Below are 13568 nucleotides of genomic sequence, written 5' to 3'. Positions count from 1 at the left end.
AGCAATATACTATTTAAAAGCTTGGATATTTTTTTTTAATGCAAGGATGCATTAAATAGATCAAATATTTGTGTATCAAATGTATCACGGTTTCCACTAAAACATTAAGCTGCACAACTGTTTTCAACATTGATCATTTTAATAATAAATGTATATTAGAATGATTTCTGATTGATCATGTGACACTGAAGACTGGAGTAATAATGCTGAAAATTCAGCTTTGGAATATATATTAAAATAGAAAACATTTAGGGGTTAGGTTAATTGGGTTATTCAATTGTAATGTCACTGTTTTCACTGTATTTTTGATCAAATCAAAGCCTTAACAAGCAGAAAAAAACTTTTCAAAAACATTAAAACAATCTTCAAAACCTTTGAACGATAGTGTATATTACAGCTGCAATTTGTGTATATTAAACAAATATTATCCCATAAACAGGCATTCAGAATAACACTATGCCAGCAATAAGGCTGGCACCCACCCAAGCCTCGAACGCTTCTCTGGAGCCCACCGGATGTCCGTCCGAACAGACCTGGTGCTTTTTTACCCCTGTAATTCATCTCGCACAGTACATCACCTCTGACATCCTAATCGGGGTGGGCTATCCGACCTGCAACGTAATGTCCTACACTTTATACTCAAAGATACTGGGCCCCAGACCGCAGGTACAATACATCCTTTATCTTTTAAAACATTGAATCTCAAACTAAAGTAACATGATTAATTAAAGTTCATGCTATTTATTCTCTTCCCCAATTGTGTGTGAACTCAGGGGGTTTACATGGGCTGGCTGACAGCATCAGGAAGTGGTGCGCGGACCCTCGGGCCTGTGTTCGTCTCTCACGTCTACACCCTCCTGGGACCCCGATGGGCCTTCAGTGTCATATGTGGCATAGTGCTAGCTGCGGTCGTTCTCCTCAGTGCCATGTACAAACGACTCATCGCCTTCTCTATACGCCATAGAAGGATAGAAGAACGACATTGTGACTGACAGGTGTCTCCACCAACTACTAAAGGACAGTTCAGTAAATTTGGAAAACAGCCACTTATACACCTGTGAATGTTTTTTTAGACAAATGTGGAGCTTTCATAATCATAAATCCTTTAAGTAGATCGTCTTCCATGTAAATGTAAATATTTTTACTTTATATCCGCTATATATTGAACCTTAACTGTGAATTTAACTACTATTGGAGCAGGATAACATGGATCTTGTTACCATTTAAAACAGTGACCGTATCTAAACAGGCCCATGTGAACCGCAGTATTAAAAATGTTTGGAAGCTCCACCGGTTATGAAGCATTGCAGATTATAATGCCTATGTGGTTGTTTAAATCTTTATAATCTAAATCTTTATGGATTATGATTTTTTTGGTTTTAATAATTCTTTTAAATAACTTGAATTCTTGGCGTTGTAAAACGTTACCAAATGTGACAGCTGATTTATTTAAATTTATTGGAGAGGCTTGAAGTTTCTTTCTAAAACACTAAGCTTAAAACATACACTAGATGATGAGCATTACTTAACTTTGGGTGCATCCTGAAGATTAACACAATCTCTGGTAATTTATAACAAGACTACTTTATTTGAAATTTACACCAAATGCTTTGTTTTGATGTGTTAAAGCACAATATGGATATTTCTTGAAAATGGGAAATAATTGTTCAAGTATGATATGCTTTTCTGGGATTTGTTTCTTTAAATGCAATAAAATGATATTTAACAAGAAATCAGTTTTTCCTTTTGAAAAGTACAGAAATGACACAATTCCAGTAATGCAGTAAATGTATTCAAACGTTTTACCCACCGATCGTCACTGTTTGAGCTGCATAAGCTGGAACAAAGATTCTTTGAACCGTTACTCCAGACCGTTGATAAGGTTTGTTCATTGAACTGGGAACATTCTAGTGTAGGATAAGATGCATAAATAAAACGGCAAAAAGACAACCGTGGCTGTACATACACAATAACCTTCCTGAATACATGTAGATTCAACACCAGTTCATCGTTTCACACTTTGTGATCTTGCAGTTTGTTCTTGATGCAATTCTCAGCAGCCACAAAACCATTGTTGCCATAATACACTGCGTGTGAGATCATTTAACAGTTTTTTTCCTTTTGTTCTTAGCTGTGTATTTGCTGGTAATGCGTTTAGACAGGCCTTGAGCTCCACGGCCACCAGGCAAAGGCATTCTGTTGGCAGAATGTGATAAAATTACATTAAAAGACTTGAAAAACCAGTTTGTATTAGTGCTGAAATAATCATATTAAAGAGTCTTGTTTCTACAGAGTATCATCAGTGCAGCACTGCGACTGATGATCTGAATATCTGGAGAACATTAATAATGTTTAAGCCATTGTCAGTATTAGTAAAGATACGTTTGTACAAGCTACCTTGTCACTAATCAAACTAAATCTCAGCTGGTGTGAGTGAGTGGAGGCGGGGCTAATTAGCTAATTCTGTGTATACTAAATGAGGCAAGGGTGTAGTTACATGCAAGCTATTTTAAGGCATGAAGAATTTTCTTTCACAGGAAAAAACTTTAAATATGTAATTTTGGTGAACAAAGATGAGTTTTAAGGGATACAATTATTGACTATAGGGGGACTTTAAGAGGTGTTTTTCTATTTTCTAATTTGTTTTCTTTCTTTTTTTTGTTTTAAAAAAATATATCTGTATAGTTTTTATTAATTTTTATTTCAGATGTAGTTATTTTAGTACAAGCTAAACTTAATGAAAATGAGAAATGTTAAAATAAGTTTGTTTTTTAAATATTTTATTTCAAATCACAAAAACGTCATTTAATGGTTTTAGTTAACTATAATAATCTTGGTTTATACTCACCGTTTATTGTGTTTCTTAGGGCAGGCTCTAAGTTTGTGTTTTTGGCTGCCACAATTGAAACAGCCAGTTTGGCTCTGACCACAAGGGTGATCAGGGAGAGCACAGTGACCACATGAAGAACAATGGTGCCATGCTGGAGAGAGAAAGAAAGAAAGCAGAAAAACGTGGTAAGAGCAAGAAATGAACATTAGGAGACATCAGTTCAAGTGAATTCAAATTTGCTTACAAGGCTTCACACACCGCCCACATTCATCGCAGTGCCTCCATTCTCGGCCATCCTGAGAGAGAAATAGGGAAATGTCAATAATCTACTCCTGTTCCTTATACTGAATTAGACATCAGCATTTACCTTTGATGGGCACGTGTCACACTTAGGGCAGTGTTTGTTTCCTGCTGACACAAACCTCTCACAAACACTGCAAAATCTGTAAAGGATTGGAAAAATATTAATGGTCAAATTTAAACCACCTAAATCAATACAGTTAATACAGCAAGTTACATATTTTTAAAAAATCAAATGAACGATTAAGTTCATGTTTGACCCATATAATGCATTCAAAATCTGCATACGAGATCAGTTTGGACACTGTGGAACGTAAGCTTATACAACAGTAATAACATAATATTTTTTAAATTAAAACAACATTATACCTGATCATAAACTTCTCAAAGTTTTGAATGTAACATTTACCTCGTTTTTATTAATTACAATTTTACATGAACTATGGAAAAACACTTTTTTTCCCAATAGTCCTGAGAAACTTTATTTGAATATATCATTATATAATAGACAAGAACATGTAATCTTAGAATTACAATTCAACATCAATATTACACTGGAGTATTTTTTCCCCATTAATAAACTTTCAGAAGAAAAATAATTAGTTTCATGCTGCAATGGTTTATCAATAGATGTGCATGCATATTCATGCTTGTCAACAAAATTCAGTCACACAAGTGTGTACGATATGGGTAATGGGTGCATTTTTTTTCAAAACTATGTATCTCTTTCGGGACAAAACAAACCCTGAATGCATTATGAAGAAGAGATGTGTTTTATGTGCACCTGTAACCTTCATCCTCTGGTAGAATTATATCTTTAGGGCTCAGATTGGTGAAAAGTCGAACGGGTGACTGCTTACGGCCCTTCTTTCCGTGTTTATACAGAGGGTGATTATCATAATCGACCTGAGATTGAAGAACACAGAATTGAGATTACTACACCCTGCAAATGAGTCATTATATGAATTAATGTTTGTATAACATGATATTCCTATAATACCTGGTAATCCAGCATAGAGAAGGAGGGAAAACACTCAAGGATACGGGGCTCAAAGAAATATGGGAAGATCCAGATCATTGGCATCTCAGCTGCATCGCTCACTAACAACAACAGGTAAGAAAGATTACAGATTATGATGTCTCTGAGTCAACTTCTCTTGGACATTTAATCACCCTCATGCCATTCCAAACCTGTATGAATTAATTTTTTCTTTGAAATATATAAGAAATTACAACAAATTGTGCTGGTTGACTTTTTTCTCCATGTTACTACAATTTACATTTATGCATTTGACAGAAACAACAGATAAGAATGGAAACTGATTGTTTCTGAGACTTTTTATTGACATATTGACATTTTATTTACAAATATGTATGATGACTTAACTTAAGTACTCCCATGGATCATAAAATGAGAACTGGTGATTATTTTATTGTGCTGGTTGCTTCTTTCACATGCAATTACAAACTTCAAAAAAGATTCAAACTTCAAAAAGCATACAAAAGTACCATAAAAGCAATCATAAAGTGGTCCATACCTTCTGAAGCCATATGATTGCATGTGAGGAAAAAGACAGACCAGCATAATTCTACTTTTATCTTCCACTAAAAGCGATAGTTCACCCAAAAATGAATATTGGTAACCAGACTGTTGAAGGCACCCATTGACTTCCATAATAGGAAAAGAAATACTATGGAAGTCAATGGGTGCCTTCAACAGTCTGGTTCCCAACATTCTTTAAAATATCTTCTTTTATGTTCAACAGAAGAAAGAAACTCATACAGTTTTGGAATTTTTTTCTTTTGTAAAAGTTAGTAAAGCATACATATAGTAATGCATTATGTTTGAAAGTAAAACATGCACAAGTTGTTGCAAAAAAAAAAAAAGAGAGTTTAGTTGCTTATACCTTTATTTTGCTTTTTCCAGGTCATCGACATCTGAGAGAAGCTGTTGGCTAGTGGCTTCACTAGGCCTCCAAAAGGGGGGTCTGTTACCATGACTACCTTGGCTCCTCCCTCCTCACGCAGAAAGCCTTGAAAAAACGTGACCGCTTCCTGCAGAGTAGCATATCATGATTTTTCAAATGTACAAGAGGGACCACATTTGACGTCAAAGGAGGTTTGATTTTTACCTCATCATCAAAGAAGTGATGGTTGAACATATTATAGTGGCAGAACTCATCCTGACCAAAAAACTGGCAGTACCTAAGAGGTCCAAAAAAAAAAAGAGATTGATAACTGCAAAATGCCTGCAATGCGCTAAATAAATACAAGTGTCAACATGCATTTAAAAACAGCTAAATAAAACCCAGTCTGCAGTTACAGTATTTCCTAACCCTGCAGGTCAACAAGTCTGGAACTGAGAAGACATAATTCTGTCGGTTATAAAACAAAGTGAAAGTGTGTGCGCAAACACATATGCATACGCAGCAGGCTTTGACATGTTAAAAGGGGCTGCACACCTTCTTCAACACATTCCACAGATGAACACAGAAGTGCTTGCAAAGGAGAACAACCACCAAACACATTCACTAATTCTCTTATCACTTTCTTAGGTAAGATGTTTTATTGCATTTTTTTATTGTGTATTATTATTTCAGTGACATGCAGCACAACTAATTTACATCTTCATAAAGATTAAACTTTTTATAGCACTGTAAGAACGTTTAACTTGATAGTGGGCCAATATTAATACATATAGCATATGCTGAAAAGTTAAGTATGCTTAGTATTTCTTTGCTTTAAGGTATGCAAATATAAATGCACTTTTGGCATCCGGTTATTTTCTAGTAAAGGCTAGTTGCGATTTTATTGTGCATTAACAAGAAAGAAGAAGGAAGTAGCTGCATGTCTTCTGAGAAAATCAGCTAATATAGAACTTTTTGTATTTGCGTTTCATGCATTAGATACTCCAAACGTACATACTGACAAAATTGTGATAATTAAAAACTACTAATGTGAATGTGATGTTTATGTTTCCTAAATGAGCTGCATATCAACTCCCATTATGCTCAGAGAACTTAAAGAGATGGCAGAGGAAGACTTCAGGCCTCTATCAGAGGAAACTAGTTCCTTCTGTCTGGCTACCGAGGCTCGTTCAGGGCCACAAGTCATCCAGCCCTTCCCACGCTCTCCAAAACTGATCAGGAGAACTGGAGCCATCTCCCCAAAACCCTCAGAGGTAATGATAGATTTCCTAAACTCCCATACTAAATTAATAAGCTGATTATGAAGTCGGGTAACCTACTGTACTAGAGACAATCTACAAGGACAACATAAGAATGTAGTTATGCTAGAAATAAAGGAGCTTAGTTTAAGGTTGAACAGTCTTGATCAGTATACAACTTTTTCTATTTTGAATATATTTTAAAATGCAATTTATTCCTGTGATGGTCACATGATCTTTCATAAATAATTATAATATGCTGATTTGGTGCTCAAGAAACATTTCTAATTGTTATCAGTGTTGATAAAATGTCCACTGCTTAATATTTTTGTGGAAACAGTGATGCATCTCTTTTCAGCATTCTTTGATGAATATAATGTTTAAAAGAACAGCATTTTTTTTAGATAGAAATCTTTTGCAACATTATAAAGGTTTTACTGTCACGATTTAATGCTTACTTGCGGAATAAACATTAATTGCAGGATAAAAAAAAATCATACTTTTGAACGATAGTAAGTGTACAGTAATAAAAAAAAAAAAACATTTAAAAAAACGTAACAAAATATGTGGTCATACTTTGATTAGGGTCCATTTCTCACTATTAAGTACAACTTTTACCTTAATAAACGTATTAATAGTTAATAAGATAGGTATCGTGTAGTATTAGGGATGTAGAATATGATCATGCAGAATAAGGCAATATTATGTGCTTTATAAGTACTAATAAACAGCCAATATCCTAGAAATATGCATGCTAATAAGCAACTTGTTAATAGTCAGAATTGGATCCTAAACTAAAGTGTTACCAAAACTGTGTAAACAGCTACCAGTCTTGTTGGAGGACTTAAAGAAGGAGAAGAAAAGAACAGAGTCTCATCTGGAATCTATTAAAAAGAGGCAAGCCAACCTTAATGTAAGTGAAATTCTATTTTTAGAATTTGATTTGATCTTGAAAAATAGATGACTGGTGGTTGAAGGAAATGGTTTGGTGACACCAGCCACATAAAGTTGTTTCAGATTCTGAAGATAATATTTTTATCTCTCCAAAGAATTATTTAAAATGATATCAGAAAAGTAGATAGGGCTGAATGTCTGCCTTAATGTGATAAAGCCTCGGTGACTATAAATGTTAAATAACTGATGAATCCTACATTTCTGCTGAAGACGAGTTCAGAGGCGATGAAGCAGCAGGTACAGGAGTGTTATGAAGAGCTACATATGGCTCTGCAGGAGGATGAACAGACAGTTCTGGACATGATAGAGCAAGACCGGCGGGAGACCAGCAGTAAACTGAACCGAATTATTCAAGACTGGAATCAACACCTTGGTCTCCTGCAGAAACACATCAGCGCTACGCAGTCAGCTCAACAGAGCTCTGCAGAGTCCATGAAGCAGGTAACAGTCAAAGACGAAACACGCAATTCATGTTGTTGTAATAATCTTGTTGAAAAAAAGCAGGGATCACTTATATTGTCTTCTGCATGTTCTCTGCTTTCAGTCGTTTCCTGAGGATTTTACGTAAGGCCAACTTTTTCCATTATATGAATGGCAGATTTTGTGACAGGTCCTTAATAGAAATATATATTGACAACCTAATTGTATGTCAAAACAATATGCCTTCCATGTTCTTTTCAATAGCAAACATGCTGTGCATTACAATATATGTAATGCAACATCTACTATGAATGCAATTAACTATGTAATTCAAACGCATCTTCCGGCTAGATTGACTAGCTGTCGTAAGAAAATGGACCCAGCTGAAGAGGAGATCAAAATGAATGAGGAGAGGATCCAGAAGCTCAAGAAAGTGCTTAGGAACATCTCAAAAGATCTGAAAGCCCAGCTACAACGAAAGAGCCTGATGCTGGGTACAAAACACTCTCAGTCCATTAAACCCATCGTTTTGTTGTACTTCATGCAAAATATATTTTGGATATATACTGTATTTAAACTATATTATACATAATATATATAAATAAAAGTTTATGCAGAAATACATATACCGTATTTTCCGGACTATAAGTCGCTCCGGAGTATAAGTCGCATCAGTCAAAAAATGCGTCATGAAGAGGAAAAAAACATATATAAGTCGCACTGGAATATAAGTCGCATTTATTTAGAAATTTATTTCACAAAATCCAAGACCAAGAACAGACATTTAATCTGGAAAGGCAAGTTATTCAACTACACAGTAGCACACAGAACAACAGGCTGAGTAGGTGTCCGGTATGTTAACACAACACATTAACAGTTATTCAGCTACACAATAGCATAAAGAACATATACCTGGGAGGCTGAATAGGCTAAATTAACATAAACCAGGGAGTCCAACAAGCAAGTTACCAGTAAACAAATTCACCAAGCACCCGCGATCTCATTCCACATCACTGAATCCATTGAATTTTCTTCATATGGTGTCGCTTCTGAATAACTCCGCCAACTAGAGCGCCCTCTCGCGGCTGTAGACGGTAATGTTTTCTCTTGGTTCATCTCAGTCTGAATTAATTTTGATATATAAGTCGCACCTGAATATAAGTCGCAGGACCAGCCAAACTATGAAAAAAAGTGCGACTTATAGTCCGGAAAATACGGTAAACATTTAATATTTTTATATATATACACTACCATAGCATTAAGGTTGGTTTGAAGTTTAAAAAAGTTAATACTTTTATTAAGAATGGGTGCATCAACTTAAACAAAAGTGACATTAAATTTTTTTTATATAATGTTATGCAATCTATTCTTAAAAATAATCTTATTCATCAACGAAATCCTGAAAAATAAATGTTACGACTTCCACAAAAATATTATACAGCACAATTGAGTTTTGCCATCACAATAATACATTTTAAAATATATTCAAATAGAAAAGTTATTTTAAATTGTTATAATATTCTATTTAAATAATAAATATTTTTATTTAAATTTGATCAAATAAATGCAGCCTTGGTGAACGTAGAGAAAAAAATCGTTGAACAGTACAATTTTAAAATTATAAAAATATTTATAATTTATCTGTTTGCTTATACTTTTTATAAATACTATGTAATATATGATACAGTATTATTGTAAGGATTAGCTAATATGTAACCAGAAATGCTCAGAATACATAAGTGAACCATGCTGTGGGTAAATCAGCTGTTTATGAATATTCTTGCATTTCATCTCGACAGACTCCTCTAATGTGGCGATTGACAAACTGACCTGTCACAAACAGATCAAGGTGACCTCAGAAGGACGAGGCCTGTCCCTTTCCACAGAGGAAGGCTGCGTTCCCAATGACCCTCTAAGGTTTGATCAGTTATTCTGTGCCATGGGCTCTGTAGGTTTTAATTCTGGGCAGCACTACTGGGAGGTGGACGTGCACTGCTGCCCATCATGGGCTGTGGGAGTGGCTTACGGGAGCCTGCAGAGGAGAGGACGAGACAAAGCAGCCAAACTTGGACGGAACAGGTGCTCGTGGAGTCTTGAGTATCAGGATGGGCATCTCATGGCCTGGCACAACGATCGACACGTGGCGCTACCCATCACAGCAGCGCGGGCAGCACCGAACAGGGTGGGGGTGTTTGTAAAATATCACAAGGGCCGTGTGGTGTTCTATGATGCTGAGACTATGAGAACGCTGCAGGAGTTTTCAGCAGTGCAAACAGCTGTGTTTGACAGAGCATATCATCAGTTTACTGAGCCTCTCTACCCAGCTTTCCGCTTCTTCTCACCCAGAGACAAACACACAGGCCATCATCATATGGAGATAAGCGACCTCAGTCTTTAATATTGTTTGAATACACTAACGTTTGGGGTCGTTTTTTTTTGTAATGTTTTTGGAAGTGATCTCTTATACTCAAGCTCTTAACGCTGCATTTATTTGATCAATAAATACTGTAAAAACTGTAATACTGTGTAATTTTGTTACAATTTAAAATAACTGTTTTCTATTTCAATATATTATAAAATCAAATGTAATTTATTTCTGTGATGGCAAAGCTGAATTTTTAACAGCCATTACTCCAGTCTTCAGAAATCATTCTATTATGCTGATTTGATGCTCAAGAAACATTTATTATAATCAATGTTGTAAAAATATGTGATGCTTAATATTTTTGTGTAAAAAGTGATGCATTATTTCCAGGATTCTCGGATGAATAGAAAGTTTAAAAAAAAACAGCAACTTTTGTACCATAAATGTATACTGACACTTTTGATCAATGTTATATCTGTGCTGTCTAAAAGTTTTAATTTCTTAAAAATAAATAAATAAAATATTAAAGACCCTGAAATTTTGAATGGTTGTGTATATTATACTTCTTAGATACAGAACCACCTTTCTGAGCTTCAGTTATTAATAGTGCAAGCATATGATATGGCATGAACCAAAAAAGCAAGGTCATCTTAATAGAACAGTCTACTACTTTAAACCTTATGCTAAACATGGTAAATGTTAAAATGGCAAAATATAATAAAAACAGAGTAAAGATAAATATTTAACCTTGTATTTGCAGAGAATTATGTTGTATTATGTTTACCTGTAATCGATATCCAGCAATAAACTCTTGACGGTAGGACTCTTGCCCTCCATATTCCGAAACTTTATCACCTCGTGTAATCTGTGAATTTATAAGAGAATTATTAATTCAATTGCAAAGCTAAAATGTGGAGATATGCTTTCGACTGTACATTGCATTTGAAATTTTGTTTTACTGGACATCTGGACACTATATACTATTTACATTAAGTGCAAATATCCCACTTTTTATTAAGTGTCTTTACTATGTGCTAACATTAAAATCAAACATTTGATACACTGCAATTATTGTGTACTTGCACGTTTTTACATTGTACTTATATTTAGAAAATACCTGCATGTAATTACATCTGGTAAATCATATCTGTAATAACATCTATAACTACACTGTTGACCCTTCTCTTACACCTTAACCATACCACCAAACCTGTCCCTAACCTTACCCGTATCCCACCAATAAATACATTTTACTTAACTTTTTTAATGTAAGTACATAGTAGTTAAAGACACGTAATATGAAGTGTGACCAGTGCAAATAGTGATACATGCTTAAGTGTTAGCAGAAGTGTAATGGTATTTCTACAAATGGCCCTTGTCTAAGCTATTGTGGGTGACGTTAGTGCAAATAGCCTTTCCCAACAAGTTTGGCTATTTGCATTACCCGAAACTAGTTTTCCATCCACAGGACCTACCGTGGCGTCCCTACGCAGAGAATTTTCTGGAAGCCTAACCCCAAGAGCAGATCCAGGAGGAAATGACAGCTCCGGTCTGCAAATAGATATTGTGCGTTACTCTTCTTGTTGTCCAGAGGACACAGAAGTAGACTGGGCCTTTTCAACCGCTGCACTGTGACGTCCTCAGAAAGTGATTTGTGTTTCGCGTGAGTCGCCCATTCCCCAGGGAAGATCAACATCTGACAGTCCACACAGAACCTTCTCTGCTCCAGTGGCAGAGAAACAAACTCTCTAAATCTGTGAAAGAAACAAACACGTGCACGTGTGAAAGATTTTGGCAGGTCATCGTATCTAAGGTACTTTTGATATTTTACTGTCAGTTCAGTAAAGATGGATATAGGCAGGTCTTTGTTGCAGCATACCAGTGTTTAATCTTTAATTTCCACTTGATGAGTGTAACATAGAGTAAATGTTAAGAGTTATTTACCTAGTGAAGTATTCCTGATGAGTGAAAAGAGGCATCTTGGAGCGGTTCTGCTCCTCTCTGGCAAGCATTCTTGCCTCTGATATCTGAAGCATGAATGAAATTCATCAAGTGAATGAAATGCAAATATTCACATCTGTAGTTTTTATATATTCTTTTAATAAAGTTTTAATTTTAGTTTGTAAATGCAGATGTGTTTACCCTTTTAAAGTCTACTGTATTTTATTTGATACATGGATTTCTAAGGCCTCTATTATCAGCATGATCAAAACCTTACTAAAAAGAACTGTTGTACAATCTACATGGCATGCCTTCTGTCGCCTGATTTATATTTTATACTTTTAAGCCAGTAAAAAGCCTTTTAGTATAATTATAAAAAATGTTCAGAGGTCCACCTTCAGTGTCTTTCTGCTGTGGAATATGTAATGACTTTAATAAAGTAAACGTAGGAATAACTTGTATAATAAACTAACCTTCTCGTCTGCCCACTGAAAAAAGTTGCAGTCTTTTCTGTCTCGACAAGCAGAACACGCGTAAAATCTCCTTCCTTTTTCCTCTCCATGGCCAGTTTTCTCGAACAACAGCGCAGGTCCTGAGGAAATCACGTGTCAGTTATTATAAATTAATAATATTTTAGAATTAGAAAACTGACACGGCAGCATTATTACGCTTTTTCTCGTACCATGTTGACACCGTGGTATTGTTTTGTCGCTTTCGTTTTGAATAATCACTTCTATTCCGCCGCTATCCACGACTTCATCCAGTATTTTACCCATGGTTGCCAGAAACTTTATGTATGAGCATCAAAACAACACTCACATGCGTGACAGCAGGCTGCCATAGTGGACAACCCAATCTGTCGCACACATATGACGTCGCGTATCGTCAACTAACTCGGAATGTGGATTTTTAACACCTCGTTTTTGGAAATAACGTCGGACATTCGACATGTGAACTTCAGCTGATTTATAAGCGATTTTATGTTGTTTTTATTCTGTTTTGCCATATTTGACACAAAAACACGATGCTCTCGCTGTGTCGTGGCGACATCATGTGGCCAACATGTGAACGGCACGTCCAATTTCCTATTTTAGGAAATTTTCCAATTTTCCAATTTTCAAATTTCCTAACCCAACTTCCTATTCCTATTCCCAATTTTAATTTGGGATAGTCCATCAAAACGGATTGAATAATATTTTTATAGAGTTTATTTTGTAAAACGTCGTGGCACGATATTAATTAGAATGAAAAAAACATTTCACTTATATAAATTACTAAATTACTTATCTGGTCAACCCCATGGTCAACCCCTATGGGTCAACCTGAATAATTTTAAATCTATATTTATTTTCTTGTTTCTTTTATCCACTTTGTTGTGAGTTGTCTGTAAGAGTCATAATTATGAGATTTAAAAAAAAAAATGTCGAAATGATGACTTTCTGTAATAATTATGACCCATTTGATCTAGAATATTTACTTTAAGAAACATCTGAGATTATAATTTAATATTTCAATGTTTTAACAACACATTTGCATGTTCGCATCTATTTGATGTTGGTTAATGGCCTATGGAAAAATAAGTATTTGATTGT

General features: G+C 35.2%; 3 protein-coding genes across 12 annotated transcripts in view; 2 read left to right on the top strand and 1 right to left on the bottom strand.

Annotated features, from left to right (window-relative positions):
• mfsd8 (major facilitator superfamily domain containing 8) overlaps positions 1–1733 on the top strand; it is a 38482-nt gene extending 36749 nt beyond the window's left edge. For all 9 annotated transcript variants that reach the window (XM_084134534.1, XM_084134528.1, XM_084134535.1 and 6 more), the window contains 2 exons: positions 440–666; positions 774–1733. In XM_084134534.1, coding sequence (XP_083990660.1) covers positions 440–666; positions 774–992 — 446 coding nt within the window. In that variant the 3' untranslated portion in view covers positions 993–1733. The remainder of the gene's footprint in view (positions 1–439; positions 667–773) is intronic.
• Positions 1566–12851, bottom strand: zcchc4 (zinc finger, CCHC domain containing 4). The gene is made up of 13 exons (XM_084134537.1): positions 12659–12851; positions 12450–12568; positions 11980–12062; positions 11511–11789; positions 10820–10900; positions 5263–5335; positions 5038–5185; positions 4131–4231; positions 3915–4036; positions 3198–3273; positions 3075–3126; positions 2849–2981; positions 1566–2196 (listed from the first exon to the last, which is right to left on the bottom strand). The coding sequence occupies exons 1-13, from the start codon at positions 12750–12752 to the stop codon at positions 2100–2102; spliced, it is 1458 nt and encodes a 485-aa protein (XP_083990663.1). The 5' UTR covers positions 12753–12851; the 3' UTR covers positions 1566–2099.
• LOC311095775 (E3 ubiquitin-protein ligase TRIM7) lies at positions 5177–10128 on the top strand. 2 transcript variants are annotated; one of them, XM_084134540.1, is made up of 7 exons: positions 5177–5685; positions 6146–6311; positions 7120–7209; positions 7461–7691; positions 7795–7814; positions 8022–8164; positions 9470–10128. In XM_084134540.1, the coding sequence occupies exons 2-7, from the start codon at positions 6159–6161 to the stop codon at positions 10066–10068; spliced, it is 1236 nt and encodes a 411-aa protein (XP_083990666.1). In that variant the 5' UTR covers positions 5177–5685; positions 6146–6158; the 3' UTR covers positions 10069–10128. The 2 variants fall into 2 exon arrangements, with proteins under 2 accessions (XP_083990666.1, XP_083990665.1); XM_084134539.1 differs by having other exon boundaries at positions 5600–6311.
• Positions 12852–13568: the final 717 nt, after the last annotated feature.

The sequence above is a fragment of the Abramis brama genome (assembly GCF_963993115.1).
Source record: "Abramis brama genome assembly, chromosome: 14".
In the NCBI taxonomy this organism is placed as follows: domain Eukaryota; kingdom Metazoa; phylum Chordata; class Actinopteri; order Cypriniformes; family Leuciscidae; genus Abramis; species Abramis brama.
The sequence above is the reverse complement of the archived record's forward strand: the minus strand, read 5'-3'. Positions and strand labels throughout refer to the sequence as shown.

Excerpts from the sequence above, each read along its gene's own strand:
- LOC311095775 (XM_084134539.1), top strand. The coding sequence starts at position 6,114 with ATGAGCTGCATATCAACTCCCATTATGCTCAGAGAACTTAAAGAGATG. Across the intron at positions 6,312-7,119 it reads TCTCCCCAAAACCCTCAGAG|CTACCAGTCTTGTTGGAGGA; the intron begins GTAATGATAGAT and ends CTGTGTAAACAG. Across the intron at positions 8,165-9,469 it reads ACGAAAGAGCCTGATGCTGG|ACTCCTCTAATGTGGCGATT; the intron begins GTACAAAACACT and ends TCATCTCGACAG.
- zcchc4 (XM_084134537.1), bottom strand. The coding sequence starts at position 12,752 with ATGGGTAAAATACTGGATGAAGTCGTGGATAGCGGCGGAATAGAAGTG. Across the intron at positions 10,901-11,510 it reads CTCTGCGTAGGGACGCCACG|ATTACACGAGGTGATAAAGT; the intron begins GTAGGTCCTGTG and ends ATAAATTCACAG. Across the intron at positions 2,982-3,074 it reads TGGGCGGTGTGTGAAGCCTT|CATGGCACCATTGTTCTTCA; the intron begins GTAAGCAAATTT and ends TTCTCTCTCCAG.